This window comes from Furipterus horrens, unplaced genomic scaffold (assembly GCF_987537825.1).
Source record: "Furipterus horrens unplaced genomic scaffold, mFurHor1.1.pri manual_scaffold_9, whole genome shotgun sequence".
NCBI lineage: Eukaryota > Metazoa > Chordata > Mammalia > Chiroptera > Furipteridae > Furipterus > Furipterus horrens.
In genome coordinates this window covers 61,983,047-62,007,595 of record NW_028327179.1, presented here as the reverse complement: position 1 = coordinate 62,007,595, position 24,549 = coordinate 61,983,047, and the positions used below count along the sequence as shown (strand labels likewise).

The following is a 24,549-nucleotide window of genomic DNA, read 5'->3' as shown; positions in this document are numbered from 1 at the left end:
AGGGCCTGTTCTCCTTCTTCAGCTATGGTCTTTCTTAGATTCTTAACTCTTCATGTTCAGACTTGTCTTCTCCATTGGATCTCTGTATGGAGATGCCTTGGAGGCACTTCCAATGTGTCATGTTCCAGACAGAAACATCATCCTTCCCAAATCTCCAATGCTGTTATTTCAGATTCTTTCAAGCTAGAAACTTCAATTGTTCCTTTCTTTAATTTACCATCCACAAATTATTACAACATCTAGCCTCTTCTCTCCATCCTCATGGCTACTGCCTTAGTTCAAGTCCACAGCTCTTTCTTGTATGATTATAGTAGTTCTCTAAGTGGGTTCCCTGCCCAGGTCCTCTGTGACACTACTCAGTAACCTTTTATCATTATATATATATATATATGTATATATATATATATATATTTAAGTGATTGCTTCTCTCTTTTCTTATTATATCTGTAATAGCTGTGTCTCTTTATTATTTTTTTTATTTTAATTAATTTACTTATTTTGTTTTTTCAGTTACAGTTGTGCCATTTTTTCCCCTTTGCTCCCCCCACCCGTCGCACCTCTTCTCCCACAATCATATCCCTCCCCGTTGTCCATGTCCATTAAGTCATTTATACATGTTCCTTAACTAAACCTTTTATTACTTATCGCCCTTCTCTCCATCCCCCCAGCGCCCTCCCCCCTAATAACTGTTATTCTGATCCTTGTTCTACTTAGGCCATTTGTTTGTGTTGTTCATTAGTTTCCTGTATTCGGTGATATCATATGGTATTTTTCTTTCATAGCCTGGCTTATTTCACTAAGCATAATTCTCTCTAGTTCCATCCATGTTGTCACAAATGGCAGGAGTTCCTTCTTTCTTTCTGCTGTATAGTATTCCATTGTGTAAATGTACCACAGTTTTTTGATCCACTCATCTACCGGTGGGCACTTAGGCTGTTACAAGCACTTGGCTATTGTAAACAGGGCTGCTATGAACACAGGGGTGCATACGTTCTTTTGAATTAGGGTTTTAGGATTTTTTCGGTATAATCCTAGCAGTGGAATCGCTGGTTCAAAAGGCAGTTCTATTTTTAGTTTTTTGAGGTAATTCCATACTGTTTTCCATAGTGGCTGCACCAGTCTGCATTCCGACCAGCAATGCACCAGGGTTCCCGTTTCTCCACATCCTCACCAGCACTTGTTGTTTGTTGATTTGTTGATGGTGGCCATTCTGACTGGTGTAAAATGGTATCTCATTGTGGTTTTTATTTGCATCTCCCTGATGGCTAATGATGTTGAGCATTTTTCACGTGTCTATGGACCTTCTGTGTGTCCTCTTCGGAGAAGTGTTTGTTCTGGTCCGTTGCCCATTTTTTAATTGGGTTGTTTGTTTTCTTGATGTTGAGTCGTATAAGCTCTTTATATATTTTGGAGATCGGTCCCTTGTCTGAGGTATCATTGGCAAATATGTTTTCACATGTGGTTGGTATCCTTTTCAACTTGCTGTTTTCTTTTGCTGAGCAGGAACTCTTTAGTTTGTTGTAGTCCCATTAGTTTATTTTTTCCTTTATTTCTTCTGCCTTAGGAGATGTATCTGAGAAGATATTGTTACATGGGATATCTGAAATTTTCTTGCCTAGGTTTTCCTCTAGGACTTTTATGGTTTCACGGCTTACGTTTAAATCTTTGATCCATCTTGAGTTTATTCTGGTGTGTGACGTAAGTTGGTGGTCTAGTTTCATTTTTTTGCAAGTCCCTGTCCAGTTCTCCCAACACCATTTGTTGAAGAGGCTCTTCTCACTCCATTTTATGTTCCTTCGCCCTTTATCAAATATTAGTTGACCATATAGTCCTGAATTTATTTCTGGACTCTTTATTCTGTTCCATTGATCTATATGTCTGTTCTTATGCCAGTACCAGACTGTTTTGATCACAGTGGCTTTGTAGTATAGTTTGATGTCTGGTAGCGTGATTCCTCCTGCTGTGTTCTTCTGTCAAGATTGCTTTGGCTGTTCGGGGTCTTTTTTTTTTTTATTTGGTTCCATATGCATTTTTGAAGTATTTTTTCTATGTCTGTGAAATATGTGATTGGTATTTTAATAGGGATTGTATTGAATCTGTAGATTGCTTTGGGTAGTATGGCCATTTTGATGATGTTGGTTCTTCCCATCCAAGAACATGGTATTTGCTTCCATTTATTTGTATTTTCCTTAATTTCTTTCTTCAATGTTATGTAATTTTCAGACTACAGGTCTTTTATCTCTTTGGTTAAGTTTATTCCTATAGGGGTACTTTATTTTTCTTGTTGCTATAATAAATGGGGTTTTTTTGTTTGTTTGTTTCTGTCTCTGATATTTTATTGTCGGTGTACAAAAATGCCTTTGATTTCTGTATATTTATTTTGTACCCTGCTATTTTGCCAAATTTGCTTATTATATTGAGTAATTTTTTACTGGAGTCTATAGGGTGTTCTATGTATACTATCATGTCGTCTGCATATAATGATAGTTTTACTTTTTTCCCAATTTGGATGCCTTTTATTTCTTTTTCTTGTCTGATTGCTGTGGCTAGGACTTCCAAGACTATGTTGAATAGTAGTGGAGAGAGTGGGCATCCTTGTCTTGTTCCTGATTTCAGGGGGAATGCTTTCAGTTTTTGTCCGTTGAGTATGATGTTGGTTCTGGTTTCTCATATATAGCCTTAATTATGTTAAGTTATGTTCCCTCTGTTCCCATTTTGCTGAGTGTTTTTATCATAAATCGGTGTTGTACTTTATGAAATGCTTTTTCTGCATCTATTGATATGATCATGTGATTTTTGTCTTTCATTTTGTTTAGGTGATGTATTATATTTATTTATTTGCAAATATTAAACCATCCTTGCATCCCTGGAATGAAGCCCACTTGATCATGATGTATGATCTTTTTGATGTATTGCTGGATCCTGTTTGCCAATATTTTAATGAGGATTTTAGCATCTATGTTCATCAGTGATATTGGCCTGTAGTTTTCTTTCTTTGTTGTGTCTTGACCTGGTTTTGGAATTAGGGTGATATTGGCTTCATAGAATGAGTTTGGGATTTTTCCCTCTTTTTGGATTTTTTGGAATAGTTTGATGAGGGTAGAAGTTAGTTCTTCACTAACTGTTTTGTAAAGTTCTCCTGTGAAGCCATCCGGTCCAGGACTTTTGTGTGCCGGGAGATTTTTGATTACTGTATCAATTTCATTCTATGTTATTGGTCTGTTCAGGCTTTCTACTTCTTCTTGATTCAGTTTTGGAAGGTTATATGTTTCTAGAAATTTGTGCCTTTCATCTGGATTTTCGAATTTCTTCCCAGACGGTTGTTTATAGTTATTTCTTACAATCGTTTGTATTTCTGTGCTATCAGTCATGATTTCTCCTCTTTCATTTCTAATTTTGTTTATTTGGGTCTTCTCTCTTTTTTTCTTGATGATCCTGGCTAATGGGTTTGTTGATTTTATTTATTTTTTCAAAGAACCATCTCCGAGTTTTGTTGATCTTTTGAATTGTTTGTTTAGTCTCTATGTCATTTAATTCTGCTCTAATCTTGATGATTTCCTTCCTTCTACTTTCCCTAGGCTTTGTTAGCTGTTGTTGTTCCAGTTCTTGTAGCTTTAGGCTTAGATTTTTTATTTGAGATTCTTCTATCCTTTTCAGATATGCCTGTATTACTATGAACTTCCCTCTCAAGACTGTTTTTGCTGTATCCCATAGGTTTTGGGTTGTTGTGTGTTCATTATCATTAGTTTCCAGAAACTTCTTGATTTGTTCTTTGATGTCATTTTTAATCCATTCATTATTTAATAGCATGTTATTCATTCTCCAAGAGTTTGGATGTCTTTGATTTTTTTTCTTTGGGGTTGATTTCTAGTTTCAAGGCATTGTGGTCTGAAAAGATGCTTGATATGATTTCAATTTTCTTGAATTTGTTGAGGCTTGTTTTATGTCCTATCATGTGGTCTATCTTTGGAAATGTCCCATGTGCATTTGCAAAGAATGTATATTTTTCTTCTTTGGGGTGAAAAGTTCTATATATATCAGTTAAGTCGATTTGGTTTAGTGTGTTGTTCAATGCCTGTATATTCTTGTGTTTCTTTGCTTTGAGGATCTGTCTATTGTTGATAATGGAGTGTTAAAGTCCCTTACTATGAATGTGTTGCTGTTAATATCCTTCTTGTGATCTTCTAGTATTTTTTTTATATATTTGGGTGCTCCTGTGTTGGGTGCATATATGTTTATCAGTGTTATATCTTCTTGATGGATTGTTCCCTTAAGTATTATGAAATGTCCTTCTTTATCGCTTTTTATGGCCCTTGCTTTGAAATCAGTTTTCTCTAATATAAGTATTGCTACCCCAGCTTTTTTTTTTCAGGTCCGTTTGCTTGGAATATTTTTTTAAATCCCTTCACTTTCAGTCTGTGTAAATCTTTTGTTTTGAGGTTTGTTTCTTGTAGACAGCAAATATGTGGGTCCTGTTTTCTTATCCATTCCGTCACCCTATGTCTTTTAATTGTAGCATTTAATCCATTTAGATTTTAGGTTATTGACATGTATTTATTTATTTCCCTTTGTACTTGTGTTCCTCTCCTTCTCTTGTTTTCTTCTTTTTCTTACAGCATTCCCTGTAGCATCTCTTGCAGTGCTGGTTTGGTGGAGATGTGTTCTTTCAGTTTTCCTTTGTCTGCGGAACTCTTTATTTCATCTTCCATTTTTAATGAGAGCCTTGGTGGGTAGAGTATTCTTGCTTGTAGGCCTTTGTTTTTCATTGCTTGAAACATTTTTTACCATTCCCTTCTGGCTTGTAGTGTTTCTGTTGAGAAATCGGTTGATAGCCTTATCGGAGCTCCCTTGTATGTTATTTCTGTTTTTCTCTTGCTGCTTTTAGGATTCTCTCTTTGTCTTCGAATGTTGCCATTTTAATTATGATGCGCCTTGGAGTGGGCCTTGTGGGGTTCCTCTTCATTGGGACTCTCTGTGCTTCTTGAACTTGCATAACTTTTTCTCTCATCAGGTTGGGAAAATTTTCTGTCATTACTTCTCCTTTCAGCTTTTCTATTCCTCGTACTTCTTCTTCTCCGTCTTGTATTCCAATGATCCGGATATTATTTTGTCTCATGCTGTCCTGTAGTTCCCTTAGACCTTCTTCACACTTTTTCAATCTTTTTTCATTTTGTTGTATTGTGTGGGAATTTTTTTCTACATTGTCCTCTAATTCACTGATCTGATCCTCTGCTTCGTTTAGCCTGCTTTTGATTGATTCTACTGTGTGTTTCAGTTTAGAGAATGTATTCTTCATTTCTTCCTGGTTCTTATTAATAGTTTCTATGTCCTTTTTTATGCTGGTGTAGTTCTCCATAAGATCTCTGTAATTTTCTTGGAGCTGTTGGTAACATCCTTGGAGGTTGTCGTAGTTATTTTTGAGGTTTTCGAGTACATTGAGCTTCTTCACCACCATTATTTTGAATTCCATGTCTGACATTTGGGTTACCTCTCTTTCTGGGGATTCCTCTTTTCTTTCATTGGGAGGTTGTCTCTGTGTCTTACCATGTTGGATTCTTCTTGTTTGTTTTTGTTTTTTTGAATTTGTCTGCTTTGATTTCCCGCCTTTGCGGTATTAGATTCTTTATAGGAGATCTGGGGATTTCAGTGGTGCAGTCTCTTTGATCTCCTGAGCCTGATGTTCTTGGAATACCCTTTATGTTTTTTGTTTATCCTCTCTGGTTATATTTCCGTTACTCTTTGGTGAGACCTTGCATCTGGCTAGTTGATTAAGAGTCAGTCTGCCCACCTTGTCTTGAGTTCTTTTGTGGAGATGCTGTGAAAAACATAAACACACAGCCCAGGCAAGAAACCCACGCCCTCAGAAATATCCCCCACCCTCTATCCCACTATCGGTAGCCAATGAGCCAGTATTAATATAAATGTAGAGAGGTTAGGACTATTATATTATAGGAGAAATAGGTAAGAGTTTTTTTTTAATGAAGAAAGAGATGATTTTTGAGAGAGGGGATGATAGAGTACTAATTGTAGCAGGTAGTGTCAAGAATATGCAAGAAGTAAGTGATATTTACATTGTATGTTAATAAAAAATTAAATTAAAATTAAAATAAAAAAGAGAGAGAAGGAAGAATGCAGGATAAAGTAAGAAAGTGGTAGTGTATAGTATTAGATTTATATAGTAGTTGCATGCTATATATTTAGTGTGAAAGGGAGGCTAAGCAAAACTAACAAACAACAATTAAAGATGAAGGATGGGAGGAAGAGACGGTATGAAACAGATTAAAGAGATAGTTTAAAGAGAAAAAAATTTTTTTTCCACTTCACCTTTCTTTCTCCTTTAAAAAAATTTTTTCCCTTCCTTCTTTCACTTAAATTTAAAATTAAAAAGAAAGTTTTTACTCAGTTCAGCCTTTAGTGTGCAGTCTTGTTTTTTCTGGACCCAGACCTGGCCAAAATTCCATGAGCTTCAAATTTTTTCCTGGTTGGCTGGCTCTGAGGAGCTCTGGCTGGTTTCTGCGGCTACTTTTCTCTCACTCAGGGGCCTGCTGTAACTATCTGCTGTGAGCGGCAGCATTGGTTCTCTCGCCACTTGTCCTGTAGTGCCCTCCAGCAGTCCTCAAGCTTCTCTAGTAAAGCTGCGCATTTTCCTAGTCCCTGCCCTACCTTGGATCCTGCCTTTGATCCTCCTCCCAAGAAATCTCTGTGTTTCAAGCTGCAGCACCTAGCTGAGTCCGCCCCTGGCCAGCAGCGCCTCTCTGTTCGCTTGCGCTGTCTGCCCACCTGCTTTGGGCCCTGACCGAGACTGTGTTTCTGACGCAGCTTTCCCGGCCCAATTCCACTTTTTTCTGATCAGCGGTGCTGTGATATCATCATATATTTTAATCAGTGTCCTGCTTAAACCTTTTCTTGGTTGCTTGAGGTCTGGGTGTCTTAGGGCGTTCAACGGCCCTCGTTGTTTTGCCCCATCTCACCTCTGGAGTACTTATCCTACTTAGAGTTCCTCTCCTATAGCATCACTGGTATACATACTTCTTCCCCTGCTCTTGGTGTTGGTTATTTACCAACATATCATGCTATTTCTTGATCCTGGACCTCTAACTCTAGTCCTTTCCTCTGGGGTACACTTATCTCTGTGTCTGGATCCCTCTCTTCCTTCTGGATTCAGCTCATTAATCTGCTCATAGTCTTGCCTGGCTAAATTCATGCTTTTATTAGTACCTACTCCATTTAATTTTCCTGGATGGTTTGGCTCAGTGGATTGAGCGTCGGCCTGCGAGCTAAGTGTCGCTGGTTCGATCTTCCAGTCAGGGCACATCAGAGAAGGAAAACTCTGACTCCAAAAAAACCTCCGCTGCCTTGCGGCATACCTCTTCAGGGGAAAGGCTAACGGAGTAAACCCCGACAGAAAATCCGGAGCCGGAGTCCCTAAGGCGGTTTGACGTTGTAGTCAACACCGGCAACTCCTGTGGCGCACCTAAAGCCAAGCTGTATCGACTCTGTCTTTCCCTTGGACCCTTCAGCTGCGAAGAGAGGGGGGGTCTGCTGCATGGGCAACAGCAGACCCTCCATATCACCCTGCCCAGGCTCTGTAGCTTCAGCTTCACTGGAGAGGACACTCCAGCGTCATCGCAAGATGTCGATTCAACACGGGAGGAGACAGATACCGTGTCACTCCCGAGTCGGACTGCACAGCCATTTTCGGCGGTGCAGATAGACTCTTAGGAAGCTACACCATCGGACTTCCGGCCAAGATGGAGGCTTAGACGGACACGCTAGGTCTCCCTCTACAACTAGAGAGGAATACAACTACTTCAAAACAAAGGATAACTAGAAATTCCAGAAAATAAAACTACACGGAAGTCCAACATATGAAGTTATAAACCAGCGGTGCCATTTGGGCAGGTAAGAGTTAAAGAGGGCAGTGCTGTTTGCGGTCGCACCTGGACAACGGCAGGCGGCGAGGAATCCCGGATCCGTCAAGCCCCTGGCGGTGCGCGACCCCGGCGGGGAATCCAGGCTGCGGCCAAGCCCCTGCCGGTGCGCGACTCCGGCGCTGGGGAGAGCGGCCGCCGCATCGCCTTGAACAGTGAGGCCCAGGGGGGCGGGAGGACGGATCCCGGTCTCCTAGCTGAATAACTGTGTGAATCCATCTTGGACCCCCGCCCCCAAAGAAAGCACCACAGGGCTGCGAAATAGGTCGCGGACAGGCAGGCGCCGGCCGGTCGCCGATTTGTGACGCGTACACAGGCACTGCCCCCGACAGCCGACAGCCGGCCCAAGAAAACAAAACGCATCTGTCAAAATGAGGCAGACAACTATAGAGATTCCGGTGACACAACTCACCAGACAGCAGATAGAGAACCTGACAGATGAACAGATAAGAAACCTGTCAGAGGCTCAGTTCTGGGCCATTGTTAACAGATGGCTTACAGAATTCACAAAAGAGCAGGAAAAAGATATGAAAGAAGCGAAAAACTTTCATAACGAAAGGAACAAAACCGCATACGAGACAGAAGGAAAGGAAATAAAATCCAGAGTTCATTTCAACAAACTGGAATATGGAGAAGGAACAAGCAGTCAACCAATGCAGCGAGAGGAAATGGGAAGCAACAATGAAAGGATCAGAAACCTCTGGGACAGCTATAAAAGGCCCAACATAAGAATCATTGGTTTGCCAGAGAATGAGGAAGATGAACTAGAACTTGAAAAATTGAGTGAAAATATAATAAAGGAGAACTTCCCAGACTTGGGGAAGGGAATAGACTTGCAGGTCCAGGAAGCAAGGAGAGTTCCCAAGAGACTGGACCCAGGGAGAACCACTCCAAGACACATTATAATCAAAATGTCAAAAATTAAAGATAAAGAGAGAATCTTAAAAGCAGCAAGAGAGAAGAAAAGAATTATGTACAAAGGGGTCCCAATTAGACTATCAGCTGACTTCTCAAGGGAAACCCTACAGGCAAGAAGAGACTGGCAAGAAATATTCAAAGTAATGAAAATCCAAAACCTACAACCACGAATACTCTACCCAGCGAAATTGTCATTCAGAATAGAAGGACAGAGAAAGTGTTTCCAGGACAAAATAAAACTGAAAGAGTTCATTAGATCCAAACCACTGTTATATGAGATGTTAAAGGGACTGGTTTAAAAAAAAAAAACAGAAGCTAGGGAGATGAAACAAAGGCAAACTAAATAGGCAACGAGAGCGGAAAAGGAGCTGTGGGTACGGGAAGTATATTGGGGGGAGGTCAACAGGGAGGGGGAGTGGAGAAAGGGAGGGAGATGATATAGGAATTGGGGATCAAGGTAGGAGGGAATGGAATAGACGGAGAGAGGTTAGGAGGAACAGTATGCACAACTAATGGACATAATCTAAAAGGGGGGGACAACTGGAGGGAGGGGGGCCACCGGGTGGAGGGGAGCAGAGGGAAGGGAAATTGGCACAAATGTAATATTTTAATCAATAAAACACATTAAATCTGGAAAAAAAAAAAAAAAGAAAAAGAAGCTACACCATCGTCTCTCGAGACGGACGGCTGCCAAACGAACTCCATTTAATATAACCACTTATTTCTCATTTTCTCCATTTAGAATATTAACTCAGGCACAGTGCGTATGTCTTACTCATATTTGTATTGCCCACAGTAAACAAATGAATGAATCCTATATCCTAATGTCTCGTTAATGTTCTTTCCATAAACTCTATGCTTTCCACTAATATAAAGAAAACTATACCTGATATGGAGCAGTTAGTGTATGCTCATACCATATAAGAAGTTTTATTTTTATACCTTTGTATGTACCATGTTTGGGGCAGGGGAACATGCAAATCAGTTGAGTTGATTGAAAAATGGTAGAGTTAATCATTCTACATGTTGAAAAGCTTCCTAAAGCAGGGATGTGCAAGGGTTTCCTTTTCATATTTTTGGTAAGACAAACCTAAAAAGACCCTGGGCAATGGCCATCCTAGTTTTCCATGATATGGGGACATGAAGGAAAGAAGAGACTCATGCATTCTTCTGGGTGGATCACTTTTTAATTGAAAAGGTATCCATGATATGCGAACTAATTTTTAAACAATATCCCTTTCTGCGTTTCAACAGTCAAATTGGGAAAAGATCCAATGGATATGTCTTATTTAGTCTTGGCTCTTCAGTGTTTAGTACAGTATCTCTCACATTATAAATGAGCATTGAGTTGATAGTGAATGAATGAGTCAGCTCAGTGGGACTGTGGGCATATTTCCAAATGGATAGTTTGCCTGCTTGCCTGCTCTGTCTTTTATTCCAATACTTCTTGAGATTTGCCTGTGTTTCTATCAGCAGCAGCCTCCCATTCCCTTTGCATGCTCACATGCACACACATTCTCACTAATCTCTGACTGCTGAAGAAGACACCCGGTGCTTTTCATGCAGAACCCTCCTTTTGCAATGTGATGAGCAGAAGACCTTCAGGAAAAGTCATGGCCAGGGTTGGGACTAGGCTAGAACCACAATAAAATTTTCTATCCCATGTACTCAAAAGATTCCATTTTTAAAAAGTTCTCTTATCTCCAAAAATTAAAAATACATTATAATTTGAAATCCAAATATATATTTGGTATTATTTTTAAAAAATATTATAGTAATCAGAATGACAACATCAAAACCTATAAAACAGTATGTAGTTTTTAGGGGTGAATTTTTCTAATGTTCAGAATCAGAATTAAGTAATGTGGAGTATGCATGGTTGTTTTTATAACGTAAGCGAATTAAAAGTGCAAGATGTGCTGTTATATTCACCTATTACAGTAGTCCCTCTCTATATCATGGTTCACTTATCACAGCCTCAGTGTATTGCGAGATTTTAAAAAATACTATAATTATTTATTGCAGATTTTTCGCTATATCATGGGATTTTGCGGTACTATATATGTATGTTGTTAAAGTTACGTAGGTTTAAAAGTGTAGAATATGTTTAAGAACATAAGGACTTTATAAAAGTGTGGAAAAGATTAATAAGGGAGTGGGAAAGGTTATTAAGGGACTGGGAACGGTTTATAAGTGTGTGGGAAGGGTCTATAAAGCATTAAAATATATATAAATACTAAAATAAATGTAAGATTCCTACTTCGCAGATTTTCACCTATCGCGGTGGGGGGGGGGTGGAGCATCTAGAACTTAATACCCGCGATAAGTGAGGGAATACTGTATATGTACCTATGTTGAAGAGTGTGACTGCTGTGCAGATACTAGTTGGAAATAGTACACATTAATTCTCCTTTTTCTTCATGGCAGAAATCTAAACCCACAAGTTGGGGTATTAATGCTCTGGGATACCATTTGGCTTCTGAAATCTGATTTTTCAATAAATGCCATTCCTTTAGATGGTAATGTTTTTCAGATATGCCAGATACGTAGAAATGATCCATATATATAAGTGACCAGTTCATGTGGTTCTTGGGAGATGCTGCATTTTATGGCTACCTTTATGGACCCTCTGACCTTGTTCTTCTCAGGCTAGGACCCTATTGAGGTACAGGAATGTTGGGCTTTAACTGATTTTCCTTCAAATCTAGAGCTATGATTTTATAACTAGTAACTACTGTTTGGTGGATTTGCTCATTTGTAGAAATGAAATAGAAGATGTCTTTCTAAAGACTGGCTTTCTAAATTATTTCATTCCTTGATTACACAATTAATCAAATGATCTTGCCTATCTGAATATAGTATCTTATTATTTCTAAAATGGATACTAATAAATTCTTGTATAAAATTTTCATACTTTTATAACTAGGCCCCCAATCAGTTTGATTAAGAAGAGTGTATTTTTTTGTTTGTTTTGTTTTTTGTTTTTTATTTTGGCTATTTATTTTGGTTTATTTAGTTACTTTGGTAAAGCAAAAGTTGGTATTTAAAAGGATAAGATAAAAAAATTAATATGTCTAGTTACTCGCAAAAATGACAAACAGTATTGGAATACCTGGAGGGTATGATTAAACCCCTTTACATCTATATTTAAAATCTCAAAGGGGTTTAAATACTGGCCTTTTCAGAAGAGAAACACTGAGAAGTTCTGTAACAAAAGTCACCTTAATACACTATAAGAGAAACTCCTTAAAAGAGTTGTATTTAATGTTTTAGTAAAGTTAGAATTCAGAGAATAAAACAGTAGTAAGAGAAAGAACATTTTTATAGTTCTTCCAACCCATAACCCACTTTCAAGGATGAGGATATCTTCTTTTTACGTAAGTGATGTAAATAACATTAATTGATATTATTAACTTTTATATTTTGCTTTTAAAAATTCTTTTCAAAAGCAAAAATTTCCTGTAAGTTTCAGGTCATCTTAATATTAAGCAGTATACTATTATTCTGTGTACATGAATTTGAACCAGTAACACATGTTCTTCTTCATGAGGGAGCATATAAGCTAGATAAATTATATCACAGATTATATAATGTTTACATCTAGTTATTTTGTAATTCAGGGTAAGAACTAAGCCAGAAATAATCCAGATTCTAAGTTAACTGAGCTTGAATTCTCCATGAGTTTTTAGTGAATTAGGAAACAACCAGTTTTTTCAAATCATGTGCTATTTTACATTAACTTACTTAAAGTAATATTAGTGTATAATGTTCTACTTTTTATTTTGTTTCCAATTCTGTATGAAGTTCAGTTTTCTCCAAAATATGAGGAAGAAATATACAGAGAAGTTATCATTTATGTGAAGTTCCCAGATTGTTAACTTTGAGTCCAGTATGAAATCCCCTGGGAAATATTGTGTCATAAAAGTATGTTCTGCTTTAACTCAATCTGTCTGGATATTGTGTGTGTGTATATGTGTGTGAATAGAAGTAATGATAAAGATGCATGCAGCCTTTGCTTCTGTAGGAAATCATTTGATAGGCCTGACCCGTAGTCTGTCTGAAAGATAGATACAGTCCTGCAAAATGTCAGATTTAATCTGGCAGTTCTTGCATCACTTTTCCTATTTCCCCCCAGGTCTCCACTTTACCAGAGCTCATCACTGTTATAAAAGAAACTCCCCCCAAATCAGTTCTTGCTGACGCAGTAAAGAACTACAGATCAACAAGCTGTTAACATGCAAGCAGGGTTTATTGGTGATCTGCTCTTATGGAAGAGATCAGGCCTAGCTAAGGTGGGGGTGAAAGGCATAGGCAGAGCAGGGTAAGGGCGGCCAAAGGCCAGGGTTGGCAAACGCCCAAGGTGGGGTGGCCTGAGGTTGGGTGACCAGAGAGAGTCCTTTGTTCTAAGGACTTATATAGTTGGCGGGATGGAGGTGAAGAAGTTACATGTTGATTGATATGAAAAGGTGGTGCCAGCTTTCCTGGTGGACACAACTAGCCAAACTTAGGTATGTGTGAGGGTCTGTTAGCCCAAATCCTTATCTTGCACCAGAGTCCATTTTGCTCATATGTTGTAAAACAGATATGTGATAGGAGGCAGTAAATTAAAGTTAGGGCAGTTACCCAAAGTTATTTATGGGCTCTTTCTGTAAGCATTAGGGACTCCCTTGTAAAACAGATAGTGACTAGAGGTAGACAATTAACAAGGTTATTTTATGGGCTTCTTCCATTGGGCATTATGGACTCTTTCCAGTCTGTCTTTCAGGCCTTGCGAGGAATATACAGTTTCAAAGGCTTTCTTTCCCAGAGAGTGGGAAGGATACATGGAATTCCAAGGACTGCCCTCCTCCAGTGTTAGCATGGTGATGTTGGAATACCTGGCAATATTATCAGACCAGGCTCTGGACTGCTGAATTAGTGGGTGAGGCTTGTCTCCCTCTTCCTTTCTGCCTTAATTTGCTGTCTATCCTACCTAATATCACCACCTACATTTCCATAGTTTCCTTTTATTTTGGAGTGAATCACATGTCATGTGATTCATTTGTTTGAAGTATACAATAGTTTAGTGTGTTTTGATTTATTCACAGGGTTGTGCAATCATCATTCCATTCCATTTTATAATATTTTTATTGCCTCAGAAAGAAAACTCATCTCCCAATCTCCACAGCCATTGGCAATCATGTAATCTATTGTACTTTTTTTCTGTGTAGATTTTCCTATTCTGGACATTCATATAAATGGATTGTGCAATCATTGTCCTCTTTTTGTGACTGGCTTCTTTCACTTCTCATGATGTTGTCAAGGTTCATGCATGTTTCAGCACATGTCAATATGTCAGTCTTTTCTTTTATACAGTTTTGTATTTAAATGTGAATATTCCATTAACTTTGGTAGGGATGAGGGAAATATTCTATGTTAACTTAGTTAATTTCCATTCTTTAAATCTAGCACTGTGAAGACCTTTGTACAGACAAAACATTTACCTTCTGAAAGAACTTTGCCTTTCTTACACAAAAAGAAAATAATTTTGTTACAGATATGTACCTAGAAACAAGATTTAAATAACTGTTGAGAGATTCCATTTATTTTGTTTTAAGAAGCATATTTTTATCACCTCAATTCTCAATATATACAAGTTAGAAATAGGCAGATGTTTTATTTTTGTGAAGATAATGCAGTTTTGTACCCAAAGTCTTGAGTCCTCTTGTTTTCTGTCTAGTTTTTTAGTTGTATCAGAAAACTGAAATAAACTTGGATATTTTTGTTAGCGTGAATTGAAAAAGTTGTTTATTGAAGTCTGTAGCCTCAGTGAAGATCCTCACACGGCAACTGTTACAGCTTTTTAAACACTCTTATGAAGATTGATGGGTGCCACTAACACCATTTAAATTATTTTATATATCTAAAATTAAAGTGCATATTGAGATACTGGGCCTATTTCAGCCCTGATAGTCTGTGATTCCTGCTTTTTTCTGCTTCTGCTTAGTGAAGCCTTTAGGAATCCAATCACAGCCTGTCCCTAATAGAATCCATGTCAGGACAGTTGTAAAACTTCAAAAATGTTACAGGTATCAAATAATATATAAAACAGGAAGATACATGCCTCATTTCAGATGGAAAGTTTTAAGGGATTCTTGTAGAGAGTTTTCTTTTAGGCAAAGCATTTCAATCTTTTTCTCAAATTTTTAATATAAATTAAATTTTAATTGATTCTAAATTATTTTTCTTTCTTTCTCCTTTTCAGAAATATCTCTGGACTACTAAGTGAAGAGATAGTAATGGATTTATAGAGTCAAGAAGCAAATTGAAACTTGAACTTCCTTACTTGTTTATATACCATCCCATGTCAAAATAGAAGGTGTTCTTAATGTACTCCTCAGCAAATCCTTAGAAATTTCAAATTATTGAATTCTGTTTGGCATATAAATTAACTCAATTTCGCTTATGAGCTAACCTGGTAGCAATGTGAAAAAATTTATAAAGTATCAAACATTTCCATTTTGATATTCTAAAATGTGTCAATTTTATATTTTCCTTTTTAAAATAAATCAAATAGTTGGCATGCTAGTGGGTTAAGATACAGAGAAATGTAGCAAAGGGATAAATCAGAAATAAAAACTGAGCATCCAGCAGCAGCTCTAGGCTTTAGCAAACCTGCAGCCCATATGCAGTTCCATTGTCTTGGTTATTCATATATGAAATACACTACTTTCTAAGTCTTTATTTTCTTTTCTATTAAAGCAATAATACTGTGTTAATGTGGGTGTACTTATGTGTACGTGTGCACATGGGTGTTTGTGTGTGGAGAGAGATCATACTTGAGCACTGTGTATGCTCTTTGCTCCTACATGTACCTTGTGCTGTGAAAAACTTTGGCAACACACTTTGTAGAAACTTCAAGCTGGTGAAAACATTTTGTGAAAAGTAATTTGACTATAGATACAAAAAGACTAGTGTGTAAGGTATATGCTCAGGGAACCATATGGAAATCAAAGTTGCGTTCTCTGTTCTCACTGTTTTTGGATGTACTCAACAGTAATATTTTCATTACAGTGGAGGATGGAATTTACCTTCCTGACATTATGACGCTGGGTAATATAAAGAGTGAACCACTTGAAATAGCAAGGTATTTGTTGATTAATGTGTTACCTGGCTGAATGAGGTTGAATGAGAATGTAAATCTTCCACACATATCTTTGAACTGTGCTGTTCCTTCCCCTCAGAGGATGTCATCTAAAATGGGGGAGGCTTACCCATCTAGAAAACTGTGCTTTCTCAATGGGAATCAGTGGGGAAGGAGAGAGAGACAGAAGAAATGAGAAGTGTGCTGTATTTGTATGGGAACATTTGGCATCCATGGGTTTCATCTAAAGGGTTAGGAATCAGACAGGAAAAACTGGCAGCTCTGAGCTCAGAGTGAAATAATGAGCAAGAAGAAAGGACCCTGATTAGCTCAGTGAAGTCCATTGAGGGCTTCCCTTTTGCTGCTGGTGAAAGAAAGGCATCCCTGTCCCATTTTCCTTCAGGCCTTTCTTCCTGCAGCACATCAGCCTCTGGTTGCTGCTGAGTGCTGGGCTTCCCAGAAAGAACCTCTTAAAAGAAAGAAGCACCTTTCAGCTTCCTCAACTGCCAGGCCAACAGAATGATTTTTTTCCACCTTTCTCTGTGCTCCAAAGGTAGTGGATGAGCCAGGAATACTGGGTGTTGGCTCATCCAGCTACAAATATAATTGCAGTTGTGAAATCTCAATTTTGTTGGTTTCCCCTGGTCTTCGGAGATTTTTTGTTTGTTTGTTTCATCAGCCATCAGTTTTCTTAAGCAAAGGCTTACAATTCGTATTGGAAAACGGAAGAAATGGATCCATTGGAAAGTTCAGTGGTGGGACTCGGCCTTTCCCCAGGATATTGCCTGGTCTTGGTGTCCCTGCGCTGTTTATCCAGACAGTGGGAGTTCAGAGCAGTCCTGCTGAGAGAGTTGGCATACAACATCATAATTTACACCATCTATCTCTTTCTGGCTCTTGGGCCTCTGGCAAATTGCATGTCTTTGTGTTGAATTAGTTTGGAATTTAATCATGCATTTATTTTCCCTCCAATTAAATTATTTATACATTTGATTAACGTTTTCACTGCTAGAAAGTCAAATTTTCAGTGCAACCACAAATGAAAACATGCCCATTGAATTTCAGGCCAGCTTCACGTGGGATCAGTCTTGCTGTTACATATTAAAAACTTACTGTGTATTAGTCTTTTTAGCTACCTAGGATTTTAGTGAGCAAAGAATGCTTGTTTGTCCACCCAGTCCCAGGAACACGATGCAAAAAGGTGTAAGTCTGTCTAGACTAATCTGTCCCCTTGTTTCAGCCAGGATTCTGACTATTATTCCTTCCTACTGCTTTTTTCTTTTCTCTGGCACCAAAACGTATCTCCTTCTGATTTTACTTTCTCAAGCTTGAGAGCCACTTTAACAGAGAAAAGTCATGGGCTCTGCTAACCCACAAAGGAAGCTTTGAAGTCATCTGGTTGAGGGTGAGCAGCCCCACTACTTGTTTTTGCACAGCACATGAACTAACAGTGGTTTTTAAAGATTTAAGTGGTTGGGGAAAAAAGTTTGTTTTTAAAGAGTATTTTATGACACATGAATCTTACAGTGTCCATAGGTAAGTAGCTGTGCCCATGACTTACATGGTGTCTATGGCTCTCTCCTGAAACAGTGGCAGAAGAAAGAAGCTAGAACAGAGACCTTTTGGCCCCAAAACCTGAAGTATTTACTATCTGGCTTTTTACAGAAAAAGTTTGCTGACACCTGATCTACTTCATCACCCTAATTCAGCAATTGTCCACCTTTTTCATGTCATGGCACACATAAACTAATTACTGAAATTCCGTGGCACACCAAAAAATACATTTTTTGCTGATCTGACAAAAATAGGTATAATTTTGGTTCATTCATACCAGATGGCTATTGTTATGTTGTCTGTCATCATTTTTTAAATTTGTCAATATCAGGGAAAGTAGATCAGTGCCCTTGACTAAATAGTCCGGTATTGCATGTTATAAAAAATTGTGCGGCACACCAGTTGAAAAATTGCTGCCCTGATTTTACAGATGAGAAAATGAAGTCCCAAATAGGTGAATTGAACTGTCTAAACAAACATAGCTCATCAGGAATTGGTCTGGATGCACCTTCTGCCTCCCACCATACTCTTCCCTCTGTAATAGAAGGTCTGCCGTGCATGAGCACTCGCTGCAGAGGCCAAAGCAGCTTTGCAAAGAAAAGTAAATAGGTGTAAAGTCTATTATTTCTTAGAATTTTAATTTTCACTTGAAATCCAGCTCCAGGAAATGTTTTAAACTTAAAATACATTTGAACAACCTAAATAGATAGAAATTATTATGTCCTTTGCTCAATGTTTGAACTGGAAAGACAAGCAAGATGGACCTGGTCCCTGCCAGCTGAGGTTGTAGAAATTTGTTTCAAGAAAAATAACTTGTGATCTCCACCCAAGTTGGCACTCAAGCAGTTTCAGAAAATTTCAAAAAGCATGTTAGATGGAACTGAGGGTCCCTCTAAGGGTGCAGGAAAGGGAAAATTCCCAAGATGCTAACATTTCTGAAAGTGAGTAGGGTCTTTCCTGTCCTAGTCATATGTAGACAACATTGCAAGTTTTGTTTGCTGATTGGCATGGTATACCCACCACTGGAATTTTCAGACATCATCTCAGCTTAGTAGCAGATCCCCAACACCCTTGTAAGCATCTTCTACAACCTCTCCATCACCTATGGTTACTAAAAGCCCATCCAGTTTAACCTTCCAGCCTCATGCCCCCTTCAGAGATTTCCCTCCCTTGTACTGACCAGGCGTATACTCAAGGGTTTTGGGGTGTTTGTTCCTACTCTGCCCCCCACCTTTTCCCTCTCCTTCTAGAGTCTAGGTCCTCCAGTGTGTTGGAGAGAAGAACAGACAAGAATCTCACTTCACTGGCCACTGTTAGTGCCTCCCCTGTAAGTCACCCAGTTTCCCTGAATAATGCCAGTTAATCTTGATGCCCTCCAACTCTAGGGCTGTCATCCAGGTGCTAGCTTTCTGGTGGGGTGTACGCAAGTTCTCTCTAGAGGTATATCACACAGTCTAGCTGCTGGAGACCTGACCCTGCATGCTGCATTTTAGGTGGGCCAAGCCTGGCTACCCCAGTGGTTATCTACTTGTCCCCTGGAAGCCCAAGCCACATACTGAACCAAGCAGTGGCAGTGCTGGAGCCTCTTGTGTATGCCTGGACCATTTTCTCCTGCCAAGAGTGCTCTTCACTCAGGTCCTCAAAGGCACCAAGCTCTGTTCTTCTGTAGGTGCTTCTGTTTCATCTTTATTCAGTAGTGTCCTATCTTTACACTCTCATCTTTACCTTTACCCCTGGTGGGGCTCCACTCATTCTTCCAGTCTGACTTAAAATGCCACTTCATTGGAGAAGCTGACTTTAATGCTCTACATGGATTTTGGACCCCCTGTTAATTGTATAAAACCTTCTTATTTATTCTTATTTCCGTTCATGACTCCTATCAGAACTATAATTTTATTGTAACTTAGGCTATTATCTGTTTCCTTTAGTAGACTCTAATTTCCTTAGAGCAGGACTCATGTCTCTCTGATCCCCCAGTACCAGGTATGGTGTGGAGTTGCAGTCTCTACAAACATAACTATATGAGAGGTGAATGCAATCACATTGTATTCCTTATATTCTACTCAACAAAATAAGGTTCACATTTGGGTATCTTTCAGATTCTTTTGAATTCTTGACAATATGTTATTGTAAAATAACACAATACCTTATAGTAAAATCTTATTGTATGGCTGCTAGGTAAAATGAAGTTGGCAATATAAGCAAAAGCATCAAGTATTATTTCTTCTGTGCAGTGAAAGTTTAGTTTGCTGCATGAGCCAAATAAATTCACCAAATATTTACTGAGGCCCTACCAAGTACCAGGGACACTTGTCAATTGCTGAGAATTTGAAACTAAATGTCATGGGTCCTGGCATCAAGGAGTCAGCTCAGCCCAAATTCTAATTCATTTTTTCCAATTTTAACTTAGCTTGCCTCCTCCCTTTTTCTTTCCTTTTCCTTTCATGTGTATCAATTAGAGGAGCTTTATCTCTAGTAAGGTGGAAAAAAAACTGAGCAATTTTGGCGGAGTGATTTTGTATGATCATTAATTTTTTCCTACCTAGAAAGGAGAATTCACAGAACCCCTCTGTAAACGCTGGACATAAGCACACACGTGGGGCAATCCTGGGTGATATGAATGGACTGCAAAAGCGTAGTTGAAGCATAAGTTTAAAGATTGCATGTTGTATTCCGGCCAGCACATCTGTTATCTTCATGTACATATGTGCACCAGCATAACTTTTTAACAGATACCAATACTTAGGGCAGTTCACTTTTTAAAGGAAATCCACACCTGTTTGTCCTGGGGTTGCTACACTGCTGTGAACCTGAGTGATTCTGAGTGGTTTCCTTGTTCTCTTCAGAGCTTTTGAAAGGATCCTGTCTGTTTCCTCGTGCACTATACTGTATTACCCACTCTCTTCTGTTCCTCGGGCTTTCTGGAAGCTGCTTGAGGAGAAGAGAATGAATAGTTAATTGCTTTTCTCTGTCTGCATTCAGTTTTCAACTCCAGAGCGAGCCACCACATTTCATTGTTTCCTTGCAGCATTCAGCCGCCTAGTGGAGTAACTGGGAAAGGCAGGCTATAATGGTGGAATCATAGGCTCCGGCCCCCAAAGACCACTCACTGAGGCACCAGCGCATAGGCAGGAAAGTAATTAAATGTTCTGTCACTACCACACAGCTCATTGAGACCCAAGGGGAGCTTTCTCTTATCGCACAAAAATTTTAGTAGTGTATTTCTATGTACGTTTGAGAAAGTGTTTGAAAAAACCTTACATTAAGCAAATAAAAATTTGGGGTGGTGGGGTGGCCAGAGAATAAAATAATAAGATCAACCTAGTACACAAATTTCCCCAGTAATTTATAATTGAACATTTCAATTATACTGAAATAAACTTATATTTTTTCCAAATTAAGAACCTTCTCTTCCTTTGGTGCTGCTGTTGGTTTCTTGTGTCTCCCAGTTACAGGGCACTTAATGTATGAATCCAAGGAACTTCATTAAAAAATATTCTATAACTTCAAATTGTTGAAGAGTTCAAGGCAGTTCATCTTTATTTTAAAAACCAAATTACTGGAATTATAGGACTGGAAAGAACCTTAGAACTACGTAATCCATTTCTTTATTTGGTACATGCAGACAGCCAAGATCCTGAGAGACTAAGCATTTTGTTGACAGTCACCTGGTTCTCATCTTCAATATCTAAGTTCATTTCTCTTATTCAAGAAATTATTCCACTAATTGGAAATAAAGTATAGTTTGAAGAAGTGCTTTGTGTTTTGTTTTTTGGCTCCTTCTTACAGAATTGTGTGTATGCATGCATGTGTGTTCTTTTTCTGCAGTTAGCCATGGCTCTAACCCAAGGCCTAGAGTGCATGAGGGCTGGAGAGCTCCTCTGTAGGCATTTAGCCTTGGCCCACTTGGCAAATGAGAAATAACAGAGGCCCAGAGAAGCCACGTGTAGCTCACTCTGTTTCACAACTCCACTCTTCAGATATCCTATGTAATACATTCTCTGGTACATCAGGCTTCCTCCAAATAGTATCACTTCTGTTAAGTAGTATATATGCACAGTAAGAGCAAATTTGCTTAAGAAATATACTAACTAGAACAAAATAGTCTGTAATGTAGTCAAGTTATCATGTAGTCTTTAAGGCCTTTTTCACATTCCCAATTTTTGCCTTTAGAAAATAATATATTTCTATTTAATTTCTCTCTTTTTTTTTCTTTCTTCAAACCCCAGCATATAAATAATGACCATATTCATGGAGAAAAGAAGGAATTTGTGTGCCGGTGGCTAGATTGCTCAAGAGAGCAGAAACCCTTTAAAGCCCAGTATATGCTGGTAGTGCATATGAGAAGACACACAGGAGAGAAACCTCACAAATGCACTGTGAGTACACAGATGGCTCAGACTATCACCTCACACTTGTGGGTCACCCCACACCTGTGGGTGTCAAGATTCATATGGGTCCTTTGTCATACTCTCAGGGTTGTGCATGATGATTCTAGCTTAGGGGTGGCATGGCTGGGTGGTGGGAGCTATCTGAAAATATAAGGGTTTATGAGACTGGTTTCTAAAATGGAAGGGAAGCGAAAAATGGAGAAAGAATGCTTATAGCTAAAATTTGGGGGATGATGGACATGCTGTATACCTGCACTGTCCAACATGGTAGCCACAAGCCACATGCACCTCTTGAGCACTTTTGAAACGTGTCTGGAGTAATCAGGGAACTAATTTTTTTATTTAATTTATTTTTTGAAAATTTAAATACAAATAATCCTGTGTGACTAGCAGGTACCACATGGACAGCACAGCTCTGCAGAGTGGCAGGTGGGCAGGCAGCAGCTGGGGCATGTTGGCTGGCACTGGAAAGAAGCACATAGCCACCATGCTTGCCTCAGTCAAATGCCCTAATGTCCACTGTGTCAGAGGACTTGGAGGGCACAGACAGAGCCAACTTCGACCTGAAAAGCTAATGTTGACTTTTTAAAAATATAACCTATGTGTCTTTAGAGTTTTTCTCACCCTCCCACTCTGTTCTTATGGTCCAGTATAAACCTACCCACAGGCAGGCTGGGACTCCTAGGAGGCTAAGCCTTCTTTCACTGAGGTGCATACCAGGCACACCAGACACTGCTCAGCCCTAATACTTTGTATTTTAAAGACTCTTTATAAACATGATCAAATTCCATGCCTTTGTATGGACACACAGCCCTATAATGAACTTTGTGCTGAATCTGATATCAGTGGAAATTCGAGGAGATCAATGAAAGATAATGAAACCCATTGTCCACACTGAGTGTTCTCTTCAGAAAAAACCTCCCAGACTTTTACTAGCACTGAAAATGCTTTCTCTTGAACTGCACTGAGCCCCATCTGAATCCCAATAAATGTAGAGTTTAGTGGACTTCTGTTCCTTGGTTTTAAAAAGCTACTGACCCTCAAAATGTCAGTCTTCCATCAACGTTGAGGGAATGTGAAGCATAAACTGTTATTGTGTGGAATAATCCAGATTTACCTGTTGTCTTCAGTTTGAAGGTTGCACAAAAGCTTACTCAAGACTAGAAAACTTGAAAACACACTTGAGATCTCACACTGGAGAGAAACCATATGTCTGTGAGCATGAAGGTTGCAACAAGGCTTTTTCAAATGCTTCCGATCGTGCCAAGCACCAAAACAGAACACATTCCAATGAGGTAAGGCTCCCCTATGAGACACACTTGTGGCCCAGAGGCTGTAGGTAGAAACTGAACCTTTGTGGAGACTATACATGGAGAGGTAAGCCTGTCCCATTCTATTTCCTTTTGACAATTCCCAGCATGAGTGAACACTGATGCTGTGGGTAAAGGCTTGGGGCCTTTGAGGTCAGGCTGAAAACTGGGCCTGGTTTGGAGAATAATGCAGATGAAGAAGGAACTTCTTAAAACCCCTGGCAAACAATTGTCACTTTGTTCAGAACTGCCCTTTACTGGTCAAACAGTAGGAGCATTTAACTTTGAATTCTGTTTACTTGGCTGGGCCTGCAGTAGTATGAATCCATGAAAAGGATGACCCTGTGAGCACCAAGGAGAGATTCAAAAGCAACCTGTTGACAGCTGAAAGCTTTCCACTGAAAGGGCCATTTTCATTTCCTTTCTTCAGGTGGTATTTTCAGATACATTGTATCAAAAAAACTTTGACAGAGCAGCCAGCCTTGGCTAAATATATATGATTTCCATACATTCTAAATTCCAATGGATCTTGGAAATTATTCTCAGAAATGCAGAATGGTTTCTAGTCAGTTATTTAAGATAACATATTGAGTAAAACTTCATGGGTAGTTGGTGGTCCTATTGTGATGCTGTTATTTTTAGGTAGTTATCCCTTCAAAATTTCAGAGAGACATAAGAATGAGAATGATTTCAATATTGCTTACATTTTGTTGCATGCCTACCTATAAACCTCCAACTTATCCTTAAAAATCTAGCTCAAATTCTGCCTCCTCTGTGAACCTTCTCTTGAATAAATCCAGAGATTAACAAAAGGATTCCCACAGTTTTAGTAGAAATAGGAGAGTTAACTAGAATTTGTTGATATGAAACATAGTTCTACCCCATATTAACATCATTGTTAATATGATGACTACATATAGTATGTCATCATCGATTTGCTTGATATGTGCGAGAGAAGGAAAGGAGCATTTTGACCTTGGCAAGGCTGTCTTCTGACCTCACAAGGTGTCATCAAGCCCATTCATGATCTTCCAGAGGCAGAGTAGAGAGAATCTAGTTAAAAACAGAGCTCACTGGCCATTGGTTATAAGGTGGCAAAGATGGTCCTCACTGAGTGTCCTTTCAGTGGAACTGACAGAGCAAAAACATCTCTAATGATCCAACCACACACTAAAAAGCACACTTACATAAACTCACCACATGCAGGTCCACATACTCAGACCCCTTTTGAAAAGTTCATGGTGGAATAGGAAACATCATTTGGAATCTCTTATTGGTCAACTGTTTGAAGATATTTTAGGAAAGATGCTGTATCTCCTTTT

General features: G+C 38.9%; 1 protein-coding gene across 1 annotated transcript in view; it reads left to right on the top strand.

Annotated features, from left to right (window-relative positions):
* The window catches only part of GLI3 (GLI family zinc finger 3), a 329,749-nt gene that overhangs the window by 292,211 nt on the left and 12,989 nt on the right, over nt 1-24,549 (top strand). The window contains exons 11-12 of the mRNA XM_090287378.1: nt 21,756-21,905; nt 23,048-23,212. Of these exons, the coding sequence (XP_090143504.1) occupies nt 21,756-21,905; nt 23,048-23,212 (315 nt within the window). The remainder of the gene's footprint in view (nt 1-21,755; nt 21,906-23,047; nt 23,213-24,549) is intronic.